The sequence below is a fragment of the Lissotriton helveticus genome, chromosome 12 (assembly GCF_964261635.1).
Source record: "Lissotriton helveticus chromosome 12, aLisHel1.1, whole genome shotgun sequence".
Lineage (NCBI taxonomy): Eukaryota > Metazoa > Chordata > Amphibia > Caudata > Salamandridae > Lissotriton > Lissotriton helveticus.
Window position 1 is genome coordinate 656,285,322 of NC_136073.1, and position 21,450 is coordinate 656,306,771.

A 21,450-nucleotide genomic window follows, 5' to 3' on the forward strand; every position below is an offset into this window, starting at 1 on the left:
CTGTCGAAGTGCAGCCATGATGCATTGTTTTTAGGTTGAATGTTGGACATTCTGGTGTGATTGGGGAATCGGCTTAAGTCCATGACGAGGTCATTTCTTATGTTGTCGGTCTTTTGCTTAAAGAAAGCAGAGAAGGCTTCACAGTGTGGGGTGTCGCTTGTTGCTTTGTTTGATTGTAAGGGTTGTGCCTTTGTTTGAGTCTTGATTAGTTCGAACAGTTTCCTTGGCCTGTTTTTTGCTTGGTCCAGTAGACGGCTAAAGAAGTCAGACTTTGTGCGCTTTATTTTCCTGAAATAGTCATTTCTCTTTTTTTTAAGCGTCTTTAGATGCAGTGATGAGGGGTCAGATCTCCAGGTACGCTCTGCCATTCGCATAGTGCGCTTGTCGTCATTGAGTCTGCCATCGTACCAGGGGTTAGAACTTTTGTTGGAGACTCTCTTCAGTTGCAGTGGAGCGACTTCATTGACTATCAGTTTCATAGAGTCAAGGTAGTGGTCGGTCAGTGCTTGGGCATCCGAGACACCTGGAGGGGGGAGGAGGAGATTGTCGAGGTGGGGAGGGAGCGTAGTGGGGTTAAGACTCTTCATGTCCCTTTTCCAGATTTTGGATTTGGTGGGCTGAACCGGGTTAGGTTTAACTTTTTCGTTAATAGAGAAGGTGATAATGTGGTGATCTGACCAGTCACAAGGTTCGATCGCCTCCAGTTTGGTGGAGTCCTCCTTGGCGATGATGAGATCGAGTATTGCGCCTTTGTCGTGTGTTGGTCTATCAACTATTTGGGTGAGGTCAAGCGCATTAAGGAGAGTTTTGAGACTGTTCACCTCTGTGTCTTTCTGATCATTCCAGTGGAGGTTGAAGTCACCCAGGTAGATTTGGGTGATCTGCCGACCGGCATTGGAGGTGATCGTGTCCATGAGTTGTTGGGTGAATATGAGGTTGTCGCCAGGCGGGTGATAGATGAGATGTAAAGCACAAACTTGTTTGCCCTCGCTGGTGATATCGAGGCAGAGGAGTTCACAGGAGGTGAGGGAGGGGGAGGCAGCTTTAGTGACGGAGAGGTTGCTCCTAAAGATGCATGCAATTCCCCCGCCCGTCTTGACAGGCCTATCCAGTCTAATGATGTGATAATTGGGGGGGACTAATATGTCCATTATCGGGGTAGAGGCTTCAGTAAGCCACGTTTCCGTCAGAATGGCTAGGTCCAGTTCCATTGCTGAGACGAGATCAGCGATGTCGGAGGAGTGTCTTTGGGCCGATCTGCAGTTGAGTAGGATGCATTTGAGTTTGGGGGTGAGAAGGGTGGTCGAACCTTCTAGAGAGAGGGGGATTTTTCTGAGGTTGCTAGGGACGGAAACTCTGTTGCTATGGGTTGGGAGCCTCAGAGGGTTTGAGTGAGTTGTGGGTATGGGGATGTGTGTGTTGGATATGTGTTTTACAGGACCTGGGCCATAGGAGTGTAGGAGAGAGCAAAGGTCGCGGTCAGACAGTGAGTTGAGGACACGGCGGGGGCGGTGGGAGTTATTGCGAACGGGGATAGTCGGCCATCTCGGGGATCGTTTGAGGCGAGTGTATGTAGGGGGGGTGCGTCGTTTGTAGGGTAGTGGGATGGTGGGAGGTAGGCTGGGCCGTGAGAGGAGGAGGTCTTTGATGTCGTGGACATCCTTTTTGACTTGTAGGAGATCCTCTTTGAGTTGTTGGAGGGTAGATAAGGTCGGGTCCAGAGGAGTAATGGAGATGGTGTTGGTGGTGAGAGCGATTGGTGAGTGGTTGAGTAGTGGGCTAGAAAGCGGGCAGGGTATCGGAGGGGGGGATATGCTGGCGTTGTTGAAGGGTTCTGCGGTGATAATGAGTGGGATGTTATTCGGAGTGTGGGCATATTTGTGGACGATGGGTGTTGGTGGAGTAGGTGGAGAGTGTGAGACATAAGTGGTGTCATCAGTGGGGGACGGTGTAGGTGATTTAAAGAGAGAGTGAAGGCTGAAGACAGTGGGGGTGGCAGGAGGGTAGTGGGGGCTGAGAGTGGGAGGAGGGGGGGATGTTGAGGTAAGAAAGGCGGTATGTTCTGTGGGGGTGTCGTGAGAGAGAGTGGGGAGGGAGCTGGGGAAGGAGATGGATCTGCCTTGGGGGGGAGGGAGAGGGAGGGGAGATAAACTCCGTACAGTGGCGTATTCAGAAGCGTTCGTGGGGGGTGCAGCGTGGGGGGAAGGGGGCGTGGGGGAGTCGAGAATGTGGGTGTGTCGAGGAGGTATGGGAGGGGGTGTACACACCTGGGTGTTGAGAGTGGGGGGGAACGAAGGGTAGGATTTGTCATTGCGCGTGCCGTTCTGGCGCTGATCTAGGTAGGAGGTGTTGTGGGTGGGGGTTGTTATGTCATGGGAGAGAGGGATGGGGGGGGTATGAGTGGGGGTCGAGGTGGGGGTGATGTTAGAGGGGAGGCTAGTGTATGAAGGGGAGAGATTGGTGACTGCGCTTGGGGAGCGTGGGGTGGCAACAGCGGGTGGGTGATTGTTTAGGGTGCTGTGGGAGGAGGTGAGGTGCGTATCGATCCGGCGCTGAGCTATGTTAGTAGTGTTGTGGGTGGGGGCTGCGTCATCGGGGGTGATGATAGTGCAGGTGGGGTTCTGGGTGGTGGTCCGCATCTTGGAGAGGTGTTCTTTGAACTTGGGGAACAGGTTGTCTAGTATTTCCAGGTTCTTGTCCGTGGATTGAATTAGGACAATCCCGTTATTGTAGATGGTGATGGTGGTTCTGCCATGGAAGAGTTGGGAAGGTGTGATTGAGAGTGTTATACCATGAGCTGTTTTCCTGGTGGCTGAGACGGTAAGTAAGGTTAGAAATGCTTTTCTCCATTGGGCTATGCGTGAGGTGTAGAAGATGAAATCAGTGTTCCGAGCTCCATTGCCCGGTGAGAAGTAGGAGTCAGCCACGGGTGTTTCAGGGTGCGACCTCAGGAGGCTATGTTTAAAACGTTTAGCTGCTTTTTTGGTGAGGGCGGGAGGGTAGTTGATTCTGTATGTGTGCTTACCGATGAGATCCATGTTAGGGTGGCTGTAGGGATGGGTGTGGGAGAAAAGACGACAGTAATCAGTCAGCCGTTGGGCTAGAGGTCACAGGAGTGACGTTAGTGCGTGGTCAAAAGTAGCAAAAAGAATAGAGGTAGCAGTCGAGGCAATCCAAGGTCAGGCAGTGTGTAGATGCAGCTTACACAATGTACAAAATTTGAGAGGTAGCAAACCATTTAGGTGGAGCCAAATTGACACAACATAGTGTACGGAATAGTAGCGGTGTAGTCCAGGTGTCGAGAATGGCTGGGTGCAGTTTGCGTGAGGTAGACGAGATGGTTGAGGTGGTACTCAGTGATACAGCGAGATGAAAGTAGTATACAATAATAACCATATAGTTGAGGTAGATAGCAGTGTAAATGAGGTAATAATCAGTGCATCATAGTGATAAAGTGAAGTGAAAGTAGTTTAACAAGATAACCAGATAGTTGAGGTAGCTATCCGTGAGAGAGGGATCACAGTGCTATAGGTGCAACTTACAACATATACAATATACAACTAGGACTAAACTACTAATGGAAGTAGTATACAATAATAACCATATAATTGAGGTAGGTAGCGGTGTAAATGAGGTAATAATCAGTGCATCATAGTGATAAAGTGAAGTGAAAGTCGTTTAACATGATAACCAGCTAGTTGAGGTAGCTATCCGTGAGTGAGGGATCACAGTGCTAAAGGTGCAACTTACAACATATACAATATACAACTAGGACTAAACTACTAATGGAATTACTAGATCCAATATAGGTGCAGACGACTTACAGCAATGAACATTATGGCACTGGTGGGCAGCCGATAGAATATGAGGTAGCAGTCAGTGCCCTGTCGGCAGGGAAAAGTGACAAAGGGTGTAGGTTACATTGGGTGTAGAGTACCAGTAGTCATATCATACTTCAGTAAAGGTAGTCACTAAGCACGTCAGGAGCACCAGGTTATATAGAGTGCAAAATACCCAATGTATAATGATACTGCAGTACGAGGTAGACAATTAAGCACACGTATATTTAAGTCTAGAGCTATGTAGAGACTGTGGTACCGATAGTTATTGATAGCCAGGAAGACTAGTCCATGCAGACCGCCATAGAGAGATAGAGTAGTAGTCTAGCTATGGCCGCCACGAGGGGAGGACCGGGGCTCCAGTGAGAAGTGACTAGTCCAAGATGGCCACCCGATAGAGAGACTGGACAGAGATGGCCGCCACAAAAGGGTGAGGGAGACAGTAGTCCTCTCTTTGTTGTAGTTGCTCTGTGGACAGTTTCACTTTCAAGCTGAGCAGATTCTACCTTGCTGTGAGGGTGCCTTATCTTGCAGGAGCCTCGAGAGCATCTGGTGGCACAGGAGGTGATTTATAGCCTTAGATTTTATTCGTTCTCTAGTCCCCCGCCATTTTGAACAAAGGAAAGGGGTATAGGCGAGTTCACACAGAGAAAATAACTTTTTTTACACCTATATTTACTCACAGTGAATATTGGAGGTTAGCTCTCGCTGTCTGCTGCGAGAGAATGACCGAGTGAGTGAGTCCCCTCTGTGTCTGCAACGGGACAGGGAGTGAGGGGTGCAGGTGGGGCGTCCACCGCCGCCCAGGACTGTAGGGCTCCCGATGCAGCAACCAGCGTCCCCAAGCCCCTCTCCGCCCTACAGACCGCTGGTCATCCTCTGCTGCGGTGCGGGCGGGAGGGGGTGATCCGTTGTGTTGATTTCGTCCCGCGCTGGTCCAGTGCAGCAATCAGCGCCCCTGCTGCCGACGAGTGGGAGAGGGGTCCGGTGTTTGTCCCGCTTTGGTCCCGGTGCCGGCCATCCGCTGGGGCGCCTCTGCTGCGAGGCTGCAATCAGCGCCTCTGCTGCGAGGCTGCAATCAGCGCCTCTGCTGCCCCTCTCCGCCCCACAGACCGCTGGTTTTCCTCTGCTGCGGCGCGGAGGGGAGGGGGTGTTCCGCTGTGACTGTCTCGACCCAGCGCTGGTCCCGGTGCAGCAATCAGCGCCTCTGCTGCCGAGTGGGAGAGGGGTCCGGTGACTGTCCGCTGGGGCGCCTCTGCTGCTGAGCTGAAACGGCGGAGGGTGGGGAGGGGGGGGGGTATGCTGGGGTCTGCAGTCGTGACTCGTCCAACGCTGGTCCCCGGTCCCGGTGCAGCGTCCTCTGCTGCCGTCGTGAGGGTCGATGCCTCCCAGAGTGTCCACCAATATTTACTTCTCTTCGGGGTGGGGGAGGGGTCCGGTGTTCGTTCCGCTCTCTAAGCTCCGGTGCCGGCTGATGGGGTCATGGGGTAGCAGTTACCACGTCCCGCGCCACTCTCAGCCCTCCGGGGCCGCTTGGGCTTCTCTGCTGCGAGGTGTGCCGGGGCTTCTCTGCTGCGATGCGTGCCGGTCACGACGATGGTCCACGTCCCGAGCCTCTCTCCGGCGCTGCTGGGACTCTTCTGTGGTGCTGGTCGGTCATCCTGTTACTTTTAGCGGTTAAACCTGTTACTCTTCATCCTGTTACTCTTAATGCAGGGGTGCTAGCAGGGATATACCCGGTTAACGGACCCCAAACACGGGGAGCTCCTTCTGGCAGCTCCTCCTAGGCGGCCATCTTGCCGCACACATTTCACATTTCACATTTCACATTTCACATTTCATATAAACGCTCCTTTTCAGGAATGGCACCCAGGATTTGCAATTCACTCCCTCCACTACATTTTTTAAGAAAGAAGTAAAAGCTATCCTCATGGCTAAATTTACCTGAACTTTTACTTTGGAACTATTTGAGACACTGCACCTATTTGTACTATTCGTTTTTCTGATTGTCTATTTGTATTATTGGTTTAGCTGATTGACTATGCTCCCCCATGTACCTACCCTATTTTGCTACTCATTTATTACCTACAACTATTCTTTGCTCAAAAGTCTGTTAATCACTCTCTTGTTTTCTTACCCCTTGTTTTTGTAAAGCGCTCTGATATCTGCAAAGATCTTGTTCGCGCTATATAAAACTTTCAAAATAAATAAATGAGATTGAGTACAACATCTTTTAGAGTGATGCCATGAGTCGCCTGCTGTACATGTCGATGTGCATTCACTCACCCAGTGCCCGATTCTACCTCACGGGTTGATCTTAGTAGTCTATATCCCCCATCTCGTGTCTAGGACCGAATTTGTAAAAGATCATTTGTATGAATACAAGGCCTTAACAAGAGCCAGTGAAGCCTCCCTATTCAGGACATGGGTAGTATCCTTATAAACCTCCATAACTACTTCGACTGTGTAGGCCTACATTTGGTTTTGTGCTTTTAACTAAGGAGCCTTAAAAAGGTCATAAAATAATAACATGCACTGTGGGGGCCTTGGCTTGTTCATTTAGTTAGGAACTCAATTTAACCAATGGCATTATTATCGTGTGGCATCATCAGGCGGTTATTCAAATGATGAGAACTGATCTAAAATGACTAAAACCATGTTTACCTTTTTGACTGTATGGATTTTATATCTGCAATACTAAATAAAGCATGCTGTTCATTCTGGTTTTGAATTACCCCTACCATTAGCTTCATCATCTCGCTTTGGATTATTTTCCCTGCCAGGAGAAATATAAGATTCTGTTGCTTGCACAGGTCCTTTTGGCTCTGCAACTGGGGGACTGGATGTTGTCCCCCAACTTATAGGACATTTATTATCTGAAAGAAACAGGTTAGTGTTAGATTCCTTACCTTAGAATATCCCCAGGCGTCAGACTGGATCCGGAAAGTTTTGCGTAGCAGTACTTGGATGCCGCCCTCGCGTGCTGACCTCAGTTCTTTTTTTTTTTTTTTTTCGCGCCAGCAAGCGCAGATCCGGGAAGAGCAGTACTCCTTAGTCACTTTTTGACTAACTTTTTTCGATCTGTTTTGGATCTTCTCGAGTCGTTTATCGACTCCGGTGCCAGTAGGGATGCCGGGGTTCAAGCCCTGAGACAACTGTAACCGACTGATGTCGGTTACTGACCCCCACCGTCGGTGCTTATATTGCCTCTGGGCTGACCATGATGACAAGTCGTGCCCCGACTGCCGGGCCCTGACGTCGAAAGCTAGACGGGAGCGGTCCAGTAAGCGGCTCGAGATCCGGCAGGGGCAGTCGGCCCCGCGCTGCTTGAGGTCCCGGTCCAGGAGGAGGTCGAGGGACCGGTCTCGGTGCCACAGTCATCACAGCTCGACGAGTCGAAACCACTCGTCAGGTTCAAAGTCCTCGGGTAAGTGAAGGCACAAGAAGTCAAAGAAGCGATATCGCTCTTCTGATTTCCCCCCCCCCCCCCCCCCGCGACGCGGCCGGGGTTCGGGCGACACCGCCCACGCAGCTCCACCCGCCGGTCCCTGGACTGAACACAACGCCGGAAGAGATCAGCGCCTTCCTCACGGCCATGAAGTCGCGCTTCCCTCCGTCGGGCCCCGTCGAGGTGCTTTCAGGCCCCGGGGACCCGTCTGAGAGCCCAAGCGAGCCGGTGGCTCCGGCCCCGACGCCATCGGGTGCTTCGGCCCCGGCGCTGTCTGCGACTTCGGTCACGGTGCTGCAGGACTCCTTAGGATCCAGGCCAGGATCCGTGTCCACGTCGGTCGACCTTACGATCCCTCCGCCGGCGTCGTCACCAAGGGTGTCGTCGGGCGGCATAGTCCCTGATCCCTAATCCCCGATCCCGGTCCGGATGCGGCGTCGGACCGGCGCTGCCCGGCGCCGATAGGTGAGCCTTTCACCGACGATCCGACTCCATCCTTTCTTCCTGACTTTCAGGAGATGGAGGACGAGGGGGATTGGGAGTGGTCTGAGGACCCTCTGGCACTGCAGTGCCAGTTGAGTCAGGACTGGACGAACGAACTTGGGGAAGCCAGTGGTCTGGACACTTCGCCCGACACTGGTTTTGTCTCCCCTCCTAGCGTGGCTACGGAGGAGGGGGCTGCGTACAGCGTGGTGTTGACTCGGGCAGCCAAGTCCTTGGCTCTTGAGCTCCCAGTCGCAACCGTGAGGACTAACCTTCTCACTGAGGTACTCAAACCGCAGGCAAGCTCCTCAGAGCCTCTCCTGCCGTTCAACGAGGCCCTCACTGACGTTCTGTAGGGCACCTGGTCCAAGGCCTCCCTGTGGATCGGAACGGTGGCCCGCCCGGCTCCGGACCCAGTTTCCTGTCCGTTTACCCCACCCCTGAGAGCCTGGTGATCCAGGCCTCAACTTCCCAGACCGCATTCCCGACCGCCCCTCCAGATCGGGAATCCAAAAGGTACGACCAGTTCGGTAAGAAGCCGTTACTCCCACTCTTTGCGGGATACGGTTGCGGAAGTGCTTTTTTTTTTTTCTTTTTTCAAAAGACCTTTATTGTTCCAACATAGATTTCCACAGCATAGTGCCTACAACCACTCGGGCCGGCTGCATACATTGAATCATGTCAGCTGCTCTCGTACATATACACAGCCAAGGAGCCGACAACCCGGAGGCCCAGCGGCAGGATTCAATATTCGGGTTTCCGACCCACTAAGGCGTGGTGTACTTAAGTTCAAGGTCCATGAAATGGTTTTTTTTTTTTTATGTGAACCGTAGTAACAATGAACATAAATTTGGGGTATACTTTTCCCACCATGAACATGCTAATCAGGATTATGCTGTTGCTGCAATCCTACCATTCCCATAATTGTAATTCCATACATATCAGGTTCATAGAAATAACAGCTCCCTGGAACAATACAGACCCCCGTCCCGCCCGCCAGAGCAACGAAATGGCAAAATGGACGACAGGTCCAGGGGATACGCAAGTACAAGAGCACTACAATTCTCCACTTTAAATTGCCTGATACGGCATCCATGGTGCACGCTGGGATCCTCCTAATAGGTCTAGACCGTCTCATAGACCTCACAACAGATCTACACTGTACAGGCAGGCCCTATTATTTCCCGAATTCTACCACCCATTCATAGTCTTGAGTTACCAACGTGAAAAAACCATCTCATCAAAAGTGCTGTAATCCCTTCCGCACGACTCATGCACATGTCCTGTCCCCATAAGTTCCTACAAGACAGTTATCAGATCCAGATCTGAGAGACCCTCTACTCCCATTTCCAATGCTGTATCCGCTCCTCCTTGACTCCCATCATCAGATGAGCTCGTAGTGGCTAACAGGTACTCCCTTAGTGGTCCCCATATGTCTCTGGCCCTACTGCTCAATGGTTTTGTATCCGCATATACCGTGTTCTGCTCCTGACAGTATAATAAATCATTCAGCCATTCCTTAAATTTCGGGGCGCGGCCCCGTCCCCATCCCCATCTACATGCTACCCTCCGCTTTGCTAGTAACAGCGCAATGTTTACAAACTTCCTGTATGATTTGGGTATCTGCATAGTATATCCCAGTAGCATTGTAAGGGGATCTCTATCAATCTTATCACCCACCATCGCCTGCAGCGCTGTGTGAACCTGAGTCCAGTAGTCAAACACCCCTGGACATGCCCATGCCAAGTGTAGGAAGCCTGCGCCCTCCGAGTTGCACCGCTCACATCTGTCATTATCCATGAGGTTGAACCTCATCTTTTTTTCGGGCGTATAGTACATTCTCTGCAAAAAATTATAATGGATAATCCGTAATCTGCAGCTGGCCGATATCTTTGAAGTGAGCTCACAGCAATATGTCCACTGTGCCTCAGTGATATCACTGCCAATATCAGTACTCCAGTGCTTAAGCGCTCTACACTCTCCCCTCTCACATTGCCCCCTGATGCTACGGTATAAGTGTGACACCAGGTGCCTCCCATCCGCAGATGTAAGCAGAAGTTGCAATGGGAGTACCGTGTCAGGTTCCTTTGGGAAATGCGGTATAACAGTTCTCAGGCCTTGCCGTAGCCGGACATAGTAAAATATGTCCAGCGGGGTAGGCTCAACCATTCTCAAACAAGTTGCCCCAGGTGAAAATTTTTAACTTGGTACACATCACTTGAAATCCCCTCTCCTGCAATAGTGATAGATCTGGATGATAAACCAGTAGCATAGCTGGGGCATATAGAAAATCGACCGGCAGCTGGTGTAATATTCGTCGCCACGCATCAACCGTACATGTCACCGTAGTAGCCGGTGTCTCAATTACACTGACTGGACCATGTATAATGCTTCTCAATGGGAGAGGTTGGGCTATCCATTCCTCCACAGCCAGCTGCGGCATGAATGGTGTGGGTTTAAACCAATGGTAGGCAAATTGCGCCCGAGCGCTCAGGTAATAGACCAGAAAATCAGGGACATCAAATCCTCCGCTAATGTAAGGCTGGGTGATGATCGACCATGCCAATCTCGGTTGCTTGCCAGCCCAAAACAGTCGCAACAGTTCTGAACGTAATGTTTTAAAAAAGAACGTACCGGGATATTCTGAAATCAGTATAAAAATCGAGGTAGGACCACCATCTTAATTAGTGAAGCTCTACCGGCCATGGTGAAAGGTAAAGACATCCATCGTGTAACATCCTCTGTCAGTTTGGTTATGGCAGTACCATAATTTAGACGTAACGTCTCCTCTTTTACAGTCGATATTTGAATCCCTAAATAACGTAGGTCAGAGTCACACCACTCTAGTGGATAATCCAATGCGAACCGTGACACAGCAGGGGTCCGGGGAAAAAACTGTGATTTTCTCCAGTTTATATGTATGCCAGACAGCCGACCAAAGACCAAAAATTCCCTGAGCAATGGGTTGAGGTTAGTCTGTGGATCTACCACATATAGCGTTAAATCGTCCACATAGAGTGACACATCTATTTGTCGTTGGAAGCACCTGAAAGCGATTTGTTTGTGCAGCTGTCGGATACGACATGCTAAGGGTTCAATCGCTATCGCAAACAGCAGCGGGGACAACGGGCACCCCTGTCTGGTGCCTCTGGTGAGGGAGATCGAGCCCGAAAGTTCCCCATTAATGAGCACTCTTGCCGTCGGATCCGTATAGAGTAGTTTGATCCATGCGACAAATATTTTAGGGAACCCCATCCTGTTGAGTACGGCAAAAAGGTAACTCCACTCAACCGAACCAAATGCTTTTGTTGCATCAAGGAATATAGCAGCTACAGGTAGGTCTGGCGCTATCGTTTGTATCAGTGAAAAAAGTGTGCGCAAGTTACTAGCCGTGGATCTTCCCGGGACAACCCCAGCCTGGTCCGGAAGAACTATCCTGGTCATAAGCAAGGAGAGCCTGGTTGCTAGCACCTTCGCCAGTATCTTGGCATCACAGTTTATTAAAGAGAGAGGTCTATACGAGTCAGTCAGCGGGCTCTTTATTGGGCTTCAACAGAGAGGTGATTACCACCTCCCTCATCGATCTCGGCAACCTTCCTACTTCCAAGGACTCCTCAAAGACCTCTCTTAGTACCGGGGCCATTATATCAATGTAACATTTATAAAATTCCGCCGGCAGTCCATCCGATCCAGTCGCCTTGCCATTATTATGGGACATAATTGCGTCACGAATTTCATCAAGCTCGAGTGGAGCCCCAAGGAACTGCCTGTGTGTGTCACTTAGCCAACAGAGCGCTACGTCATCTAGGAAGCCCTCAAATTGGACCTCCCCATCCTGTTTCGTTGCATATAACTCTTCATAGTTAGCTGTGAAGAGGTCTAGAATCCCCTTCGAATCCCTGCACATTCCACCCTCCGGTGTGCGTATTTCCAGTACGTGTGATATAGCTCGTGTTTGTCTAGTGATTTCTGCCAGCGCACGACCCGGCCTTTCTCCCTCACAGTATTGCCGCGCCCGCCAATGTTTGCCTCTGAACCTAGCCTCCCTCTCTGCTTCTTCCTCATACTGCGTGAGCTTGTCTCTAAATTCTTTATGTATGGGGCCCATCGGTTCCCAAGTCATCCTAGTTTCCAACTCCTTCAGTTCGTTTTCCAATTTCTCAAGGGTTCCTTGAATGTCCCTCAGGACCCCAAAGCTCTTTGAAATGTAATAGCCTCTTACCGTCACCTGAAACGCCTCCCAGATGGTTTCTACACTATCCACCGACCCACGATTGCGGGGAAAAAAGTATGAAATTTCCTCACCCAACTCCATCTTAAACTGTGCATCCAGAAGCGCCGTGGGTTGCATACGCCACGTTGGTGCGGCCCTATAAAATCCTGGGATCGATATCTGCACCAGTACCGGGCAATGGTCCGAGTAAGACCTCGGTAAGGGAGTCACTCCGCCCAAATTGACCCCCAATCCCCTAGACAGGAGACAGTAATCCAACCTTGCCCATGTGTTGGCATGTGTAGTAAAGTGAGTACCCTCGCAAAGCCCTGCATGCACAAACCTCCAGCTATCAATAAGTCCCCCTCACTCATTATCCCAGCTAACGCCTCCCTGGCGCGTCTATTATATTGAGGGCTTCCATCAGACCTGTCAAATCCTGGGGCCATCGCAACATTAAAGTCTCCTCCCCATAGGATATGCATTGAACCAATGTCTAGTATTTTGCCCCATATCCGCGTGAAGAATTCAGGTGAATCGACGTTAGGACCATAACAATTTACTATTGAGAGCGTATCAGTACCAAGCCTGCCCCACAATACCACAAATCTGCCCTCCGTATCCGTATGCTCGCCAAGTGTTACAAAAGGCACATTTTTCCTAATCAGTATTGCAGTGCCCCTGGCATATGCAGAGTACGAAGAGAAACTTCTGACTGCTGCCCACTTGCTAGCAAATGTATAAGTAGTGCGTGGGCTTAGATGTGTTTCTTGCAATAATGCAATTTGCACATTATGCTGCTCCAGATAGGCCACCACCCTCCTTCCTTTTCTGGCGTCATTCAATCCCCGTTCCAGGACAAAACCGAAATTTTCTTTATGCGTTCTGCAACCGCCATTTCCAAACAAATCCCCCTCTCCTACATAGCCCTACTTTGCAGAGCACATTATTTTCCACATGAACCCGCATTCTGATCAACATTAGCCATAGCAACCATAGCAGTGCACATTCATGATTATGCAAAACAGTAGTCCAATGAACTTCCCATACCACCCTCCTCTGTGGAAAAAAAACCCGTAACTGTCCCAACCCTCCCTTCCCCCCCCCAGAAACTCCTGACTGCATATTCTTCCCCTAGCACTTCAAATCCTCCCCCCTCCCACTGAAGCAAACCCCAACCTGCCAGCCATGTGCCCTCCCCTCCCCTCCCACAGTTGCCCCGAGAACTACGGCCAGTGCATTTCCCGCTCAACAAAAAAACTTGTGGGTATTTCCCTTTGGGGACCATTTCTAGGTGGCAACACGTATCCCCCTCACTTTAGTCAAACCTACAATATTACTTGCAGTTCGACCCAGTGTCCCTGAGGGGTGTCCAGCATTATAAACTTAGGCAACTTTGGTGCCATATCAGCAAGCTACATTATCAATAGGCAATATAACACATAATAGGAAAGCAACAAGTAATGTGGGGTCCATAATGCTACTCGTGCACCCCAGTACTCGTGCACGTGGGGGACATGCAAACAGTTTTGCTTCAATACAGCATCCTCTCCGGCCAGTAGCCCCCTTCTCATACTTCCTGTCCCCCATACATATGCTGAGGACCCCAGCTACGATATGTGGTCAACGGTCACCCACTCACTGTTCACCGTTCTCCATCTCGTCATGCAGTGGATCCGGCTCATCCTCCGCCCCTTCAGCATTCCTGTTAGCACGTCTATAGTGTTTGAGGAAGTCTTCCACTTGTTGAGGGTTGGAAAATAATTTTTGTCGCCCCTGGTACGTGACCCTCAGCCGAGCCGGGTAGAGCAATGCGTAGTCCATTTGCAACGCACGTAATTTGGCCTTCACAGACAGAAACTTCCTCCGCTCCTCCTGCACCATCGGCGTAAAGTCTGGGTACATGGTGAAAGAATTGCCATCACCGACAGTGTTTTCATATTGCGGGCCACACGCAAGACCGCATCTCTGTCCCTATAATTCAATAGCCGAGCGATGATTGGTCTAGGAGGTGCACCCGGCTTCGGGCCCAGGGATCGGTGCGCTCTCTCCACTATAAATTGTGGAGAAAAAACTTCTGCGCCAATCGCCGCCAACAGCATCTTCGCTACGTATTCCTCCATTTTACCCATATTTGTCGTCTCCGGAATGCCTACTTTACGAACGTTATTACGTCTACTCCTCGCTTCCAAATCCTCGTTCTTGGACGCAATAATCCGTAGCAGGTTGTCCATTCTGGAGAGCTGCGTGGTGTGTCTCGTAGTAGTATCTTCCGAGTCCGAAATCCGTTGTTCCGCTTCCTTCAGACGATCTTCATGGGCGTCCAATTTATGAACCACTGCATCCATGCGCGACGATATTCTATCAACTTTGTCAGCGATTGTCGCAAATCCTTGACGCATCTCGCGTAACACTTCTTGCAGGTTCGTTGCCGCATCCGATGATTCACCCACTGCTTCACTCGTTCCAGCCGGGCTATTTCGGACCCCTCCATTTTGGTTCGTCTTCTTGGTAGAGTCAAAGGTGAGCTTTGGCTGTCTCGTGTCCCGCCGCCCCATCCTCACGTCCCGGCAGTGCAGATCACCCCGCCTTATACACGATCACCCAGCAGTGCTGCAGCCAGCAGTCCGAAATTGATATGATGCACAGAGAGATTTGGGGGATGATAAGATCCACTAGTAGTTAGATATATCAGGGGCACAGTGCGTCCTTCAGCCTATGAGCCTCCGCCCCACTCGTGCCGAAGCTGCAGCGCAGTCTCCCGTGCGTGATAGTCAGTGATCACAGGACTACACTGTATGCTGGGTTAGTTACTGGGCGTGGGTTTACCTTATCGCCTCCAGATCCAAAATGGCGTCAGCGTCCTCTCCGAGGCCCTGGACTCGGCAGGTCAGACCCTATAACAATCCGCCCTCAGTATGAAGGAGTAAATCGCAGCTCAACACTACCAGTACAGTAAGCACCGCCGTGATTCTCTCACAGAATGCGACTCTCTGCTGTTGCTATAACTCCAAGTAGTGCTGCAATATGGCCTCCTTACATAGCCCGAGGTGCGTCCCGCCAAATGTTAGACAGTCACTTTCGGGCTCCAGTCACCGGTAGGGAACCCTGAGGGGAGTCTGAGGCACTCCAATGCAGTTCTGGGCAAAGTTCACTATTAAGGGCTGAAGCGGCACTAACTCACGCAATCCCCCGTCGGTCCGCCGCTTTTCTGCCGTTGGGGGCTCCGTCCCAGTCTCCCACCAGGCATTCCGGTGGCTCGCTCACCCCTCGTGTGGAGATCCAGCAGGTCACGTTCTCCTCTCGGGGGGGGGACGACATGAGAGACGTCCACTCCCGATCAGCCAGCTGGGCGAGTTCAGTCCCAGGACCTGCGCTTCCACCGATCGGCCCTTCAGAAGCCCCGAGCAGCAGCGGCTCCCCCGGACACCAGCAGCCGGGCCAGTCAATCGTTTTACAAGCCGTAAGGAGGGGGGGCCGTTTCACAGTTGTCTCAGGATTTCGACGCGCCCGATCTCGGGGCCTAAGGCCGCACTCACAGCCCCGGGCTTGCCTGGTTACTGCCGCCGGACTTGTTCACCGCGACTTCCGTCCGTCCAGTCCGTCGAATCTGGCGGAGCGTCTCACCACAGCAGTTGCACTCCGATTCCGCCCAAACTCGTCATTCAGTGTCCGGACACCCTGCTGTATCTCTGCCTGCAGCTATAGCCCCTATAAGTGCCTATTAAGGATATTAAAAACGGATAAATGTCGCCGGACTGCGGGAGCCTCACAGGAAGGCTTCCATACGCTAGTGCGCCACCTAGCGCCCTCTCACGGTTGCGGAAGTGCTGCTGCAATTCTCAGCCAAGGTCAAGGCAAAGCCAACCCAGATCCTCGCGGAGGGAAGGGACGCAGCACGATATTCCATTCGGTGTGGACTGGATACCACGGACTTGCTAGGCAGGGCGATGGCAACGTCGGTGGCGGTTCGCCGCCACGCCTGGCTGAGGTCCGCCAACTTTTTGGGCGATGTCCAAGCATCGCTTATGGACATGCCCTTTGATGGCCGTCACCTTTTTGGCGACAAAGCAGACAGCGCGCTGTAACGTTTTAAGGACTCCAGGGCTATGGCCAAGTCCTTGGGCCTTGGCCAACGCTAGCAGACTTCCGCCTTTCATGGCCAAGGAAGGGGCGCCCCCCTCACGTCCCGTTAGCCACAGGCCGCAGAACCAACCTCAACGCGGAAGTGGTAACCGCTGTGGCGGTGCCGGGGGACACAGGCAAGGCCAGTCCACACCCGCAGCATCTGCCTCAAAATCCTCCTAGTCTTCAGGCCCATTCAACGCCAGTGGGGGGCAGGGTTCGCCATCACCTGCTCCAGCAGATCGGGCAGGTGGGTGCTGCAAATTGTCCGAAGGGGCTACTCCCTCCCCTTCGAGGCGACCCCTCCAGCCATGCCACCACAGTACCACCGCATGTCGGGGGATCATTTGCGACTTCTGCAGGAGGAAGTTACGGTCCTCTTTGCCAAGGGGGCCGTCAAGTGCGTTCCTGGGCCAGAAGTAGGACGGGGTTGCTATTCCCACTACTTTCTGGTACCCAAGAAGGGCAAAGGGGGCCTACGTCCTATCTTGGATCTAAGGAGCGTCAACGGCTTCCTCCGGAAGGAGAAGTTCAAGATGCTGACTTTGGCTCAGGTCCTAGCTGCCCTGGACCCAGAAGACTTGATGGTAGCGTTGGACTTGCAGGACATGTATTTCCACATACCCATCCTGCCGGCCCACCGGCGATACCTGCGGTTCACGTTCGGCCACGAGCACTTTCAGTTTACCGTACTCCTCTTCGGCCTTACCAGCACCCCACGGGTGTTCACGAAAGTGATGGCGGTAGTCGCAGCTCATCTGCGCAGATTAGGGGTTTCAGTCTTCCCCTATCTTGACGACTGGTTGTTGAAGGCGGGCTCGCCTCAAACAGTCGTCTCCAGACTACGGCCGACCTCCTGCACTCGCTGGGGTTCTCCATCAACGTGCCGAAGTCACACCTGTGTCCCTCTCAGAAGCTCCTCTTCATCGGAGCGGTTCTAGACTCTGCGCATTGGGTTTATCCTCCCGAACAGCGGGTTAGGGATATTCAGGCTCTGATCCCGGTCTTTCAGCCTTTATCCAGAGTCTCGGTCAGTGTGACGCACTTGTGTCTTCTTCTTGTATGTGGAGTAGCAGGCTAGGGTAGAGTCCCTGCTTCCTTTTTGCTGCCTGCATTGGGGCTTTTTGGACTTTTTGACTTGTAACCTCTGTCAGAATGCCCCTATGCGTGAGACAGAGTTCACATCCGCTACTTGAAACGGGAGGTGGACTTGTGCAAAGGCTGCAACTTCTTATGTTGTGCAATGTACAACTTCACTTCTCGATCCTTGATCGCCTGATGCATGAATGCAACTCTTATTGCACAACTTATAATTGTGTCCTGAGCCCAAACACCAGAGAGTCACTTCTGCTGGAATGTTCCTTTGCTGGACTCCTGCCAAACTGTGCCTCCCTGCTGCCTTCTGTTGCCCTGCCTGGGTGAGAAGGACTGGACCTGTATCACTTGAACCCAGTGTGACTCCATGGGTTTGCTAGCTTGCCTCCTGATCTGAAGTATCAGGGACAAAGACACCTTCCAACCATCCTGCTCCTACACGTGGACTCTGCAATGTGTGAGTTTACCCTTGGAAGTGGTTCTAAGGTGTTTGCTCCAGCGAAACCAACGCATCCTCTGCTCCTAGAGCCGAACAGACTTATCAGCACTGTTGTGGGAACAGGACTGGTGCTTCACACTCTGAGCAAGCTCATCGCCTTCAGAACAAGCTCATCGCCTACAGAACGGTCGCATCTCGGAACCGGTGTATCGCTTTCGACACCGACGCATCACCACCACTGCTGCATGTAGAAAATCTTCGCTTCACCCTTGCTGCATCTGGAACACCGACACGTCATTCGGCTGCACTCCACATCTTCGTTGACGAAACCAGGATTACGGTACTCTTGTTCCACGGGTCTCACTGGGTCCCTTTATCTGGCCCGTGCTCCATTGCAGTCGGCTTGAACATGTGACTGCGCCCCGGTCTGGTATTACCAGATAGTCCAGGTAAGCACTTATTGCTTCTAAGCATTATTTTAGTTTATTCTTTTAAAATGTATATCTTAAGTTCTACTTATTGGATTTTCAGTGTTTTGGTCTTGCTTAATTTTTTAAATGAAGTTCTATTTTTCTAACCTGGTGTGGAATCTCTTTGTATGGCGTTTTAACTGTTTTACTGTTCGAAGTGTTGAACAAATAATATACACATTGACTCCAAATTAAGCCTGACTGCTCTGTTCCAAGCTACCAGAGGGTGAGCACACACTAATTTAGGGTTTGCCTGCTTCTTACCCTGACTAGGATTGTGGTTGTTAATTGACTAGGTCTCAAAATCCAGTCAACCTCCAACCCAATTTCTAGCAGTCTCCAAATCGAGGCTGTTGTCTGGGGACTGTACTAAGGTGAGGAATCTGCAGTTAGAGTAACCACTAGACAGAGTGTTACAGAAAGTAAGTAACTCGTTTGTCAAGAAGCTTTTCTTTGGTGATCTTCTACAACAAACATTTGATGGATCCAAAAGGTTTATTAAGTCATTTTAAGGTTAACCATGAAAAAGGACAGTTCTGGGAGCAATGCTTTTATACTCAGTTTGCGTTCGTCATTCAGCTAAAAAAAGAACACCCTCACTCAGTTCTTTTTCCAAATATATATAATATAATTGACCTTTCCCATCGGTTAATATAATTGGCCTATCCCATCGGTTAAGGTAATTGACCTTTCCAATCGGTTAATCAAGGTGCCATATTCAATGCAAGTGAATTCAGACTTTGTACTTAAGGCAAAATTTCCCTTACTGAATAGGGTAGCTTCCCTGTCGCCTTTGTGAATTAGTCCTAAAGAAATGACAATCCAACGCATGTATTTCAGAACAAGGGCAACACTAGCCAGGGTTGTCGCAACATTTTGTGGTACTCTTTAATTGTGCTGAATTTCCTGAAGGGTAAATATTTTTACTGACAATACTGTATGTTGACACTCTGTATCATTCCATCTGGTCATCCCATCATACAGCGATGTTGCGCTGGTTCTACAAAGTATTCCTAGTTGTATGAATAGCAGCAAGATTTTGGGTAACATCAATGTTATATTGCCATTGTTACAGATATGTCTTACCAGTGAGAACTGGGATACTATAAAGTGATGTAGGTATCTTGACAATAAAAACAGTGCTTACAAATCTGAGCAGCTATTAGGTGTTGACATCTACCACATTGTAGGAAGCTGGCTCTTTATGTGATATATCCAAATGAGATTCCCTTATGAGTGGACAGGGGGTTTGCTATGGCAATCCCAATGTGCTCTTCTAGGGGGTAGTGTGGTCGAGCAGCCTTAGGCTTATCACAGAGTAGTGCAAGACATCTGCAGATATACACAAAAGTCAATAAGTGGGACACACAACTCAAGAAGGAGATCCACATCATTTTATAAAAATAACCAATATCTTTATATATGCTTTGACACCAGAAGCCAATCCTTCAGATAAGTACCTTTTTTAATAGAATTATTTTATAGTTCAAAAAGTCGACACAGCTCTGGACAAAGGGTTTCTGCCTCCACTCCTGTGAGGGGAGTCAGATTCGCATTTCAAAGGCGGGAGCTTCTTAAAATCTTGCTGGCCTAGGAGTGCAAATCAGTAGGTCGTCCTAGGGGAGGGTGTGTGTCCAGCTTTGTTTCTTACCTTCTGAGAACAAAGGCCCTCGCCATGGGAGGTCTGAAATCTGTCTTGAGTGGCAGGCTGGCAGAGACCGGCCTGTTAACACACCAGAGGCTGGTAAGTGTTCAGGAGACACCTCTAAGGTGCCCTCTGGTTGTATGTATTAATAAATTCAACATTTGAATCAGTGTGGGTGTAATAATACGAGATGTTTGATGCCAAACATCCCTATCTTCAGTGAAGACATCATGTAGCTAGGGAACTCGTTTTCACCAGTGTCCAGCACATGTTCTAAAATGGCTTCCCTGTTCACTTGTACTGGCATTAATGGACCTGACCAGCACAGAGGAATCTCTGCTGTAGCAGGTATGCCCTCACATATAGTATTAAGCACCCTGACTTAGGGCAGTGAAGCCTGCTGTGGGGGCAGACGTTTGTCTGCACCAAAAAATGCAGTTTGCAGTGGGAGTCTTGTATGTGTTTGGTGAGGGGTTTCTTGGGTGGGCCCTCTTCAGTGCCCTAGGTGACAGGGGTACCACTTACTAGGGACTTACAGGGGGTGCTAAAGGTATTGCCAATTGGGGGAAATAATTGTACATTTTTGGGAAAGAGATCTGGCACTGGGGACCTGGGTAACAGGAACCCATTGCACTTCCAGTGGAAATCACATAATTTACCAGGCAAGCGGTGGTAGGGGGGGTAGGGGTGGGGGGGGGCGGGGCGGCATGTCAAAAAGGAGTACTTTATTACACACATGCTTTACAAGAGGGTATTGTGGTTAAGTTATCTACAGGACCCAGACCAGGCTGCTTGTATTGCTTAAACATATTATTGTGGTGTTGGACAACTATTTACCGCAGTGTGACTTGTTCCTTGATTGGACAGATCTTCAGACAATTTCAAAGTGACAGTAATCAGCACTACATAAAATAACTGAATTTGTTCTGATCCCAGGTTTCACTTTGCAGTGAAGGCTCTTTACATAGTTCTCAATCTGCTAGTCAATTCCTCCTTTTGTTATGTGTTTACTGATTGGCTGGTCTTACTGAGTATCCTTTGTCGCCAATGGCAATTGATGTCTGCATAATCATGTTTCTCTCTTTGTGCCAACTCTCTCTGCAGGCAAGTCTCACACATCTGTCCGTTGTGTTATGATGGAGATGACCACTAGCCGTTTGGTGGGTTCCGATGAGGCTGTTATGTGTTCCTGTTACCCAGTGCAGACTTTCACTGCTGGATCCACATGCAAACTTCTCACCAAGAATGCAATTTTCGAGAGTCCCAGCAAGGATGGCAGTATCTTGGTCTGTGCAGGAGATGAAGCTACTAATTCTGCCATGGTAAGATCTAAATTCAGACACCACTCTTTCGGAGGTCAAACTTTCAGGCTATTTTTTTCACTGCTTAGAATTAGACTGTTAACTAAGCGATCAGTTGTCCATAACAGCTGATGCCTTGAACTCACAGTGGCATGCAGCGAACACTCCTCCACTGTCTGTCAATTTCCATTCCCGAAGATAATGCATTCAGAGTACTAGAATGACATGGGTATTTATTCACTTCCCCCTCACACAGAGCATGCGCAGCTTGTGTAGCAGCAAAGTAAGCTTAGCTTGCATACCTACAACCGTTATAGCTCATGTAATAACACTGTATACTTCCTAACACACCTATATTAGCTTCCCATGAGCAGCAAGAGTGCTAGTATCCC

The 21,450-nt window shown here is 50.2% G+C and overlaps 1 protein-coding gene across 1 annotated transcript in view; it reads left to right on the plus strand.

The window, feature by feature from the left end:
• The window catches only part of RFWD3 (ring finger and WD repeat domain 3), a 243,098-nt gene that overhangs the window by 192,156 nt on the left and 29,492 nt on the right, over positions 1-21,450 (plus strand). Inside the window, exon 12 of the mRNA XM_078671496.1 lies at positions 20,862-21,079. Within this exon, the coding sequence (XP_078527622.1) occupies positions 20,862-21,079 (218 nt within the window). The remainder of the gene's footprint in view (positions 1-20,861; positions 21,080-21,450) is intronic.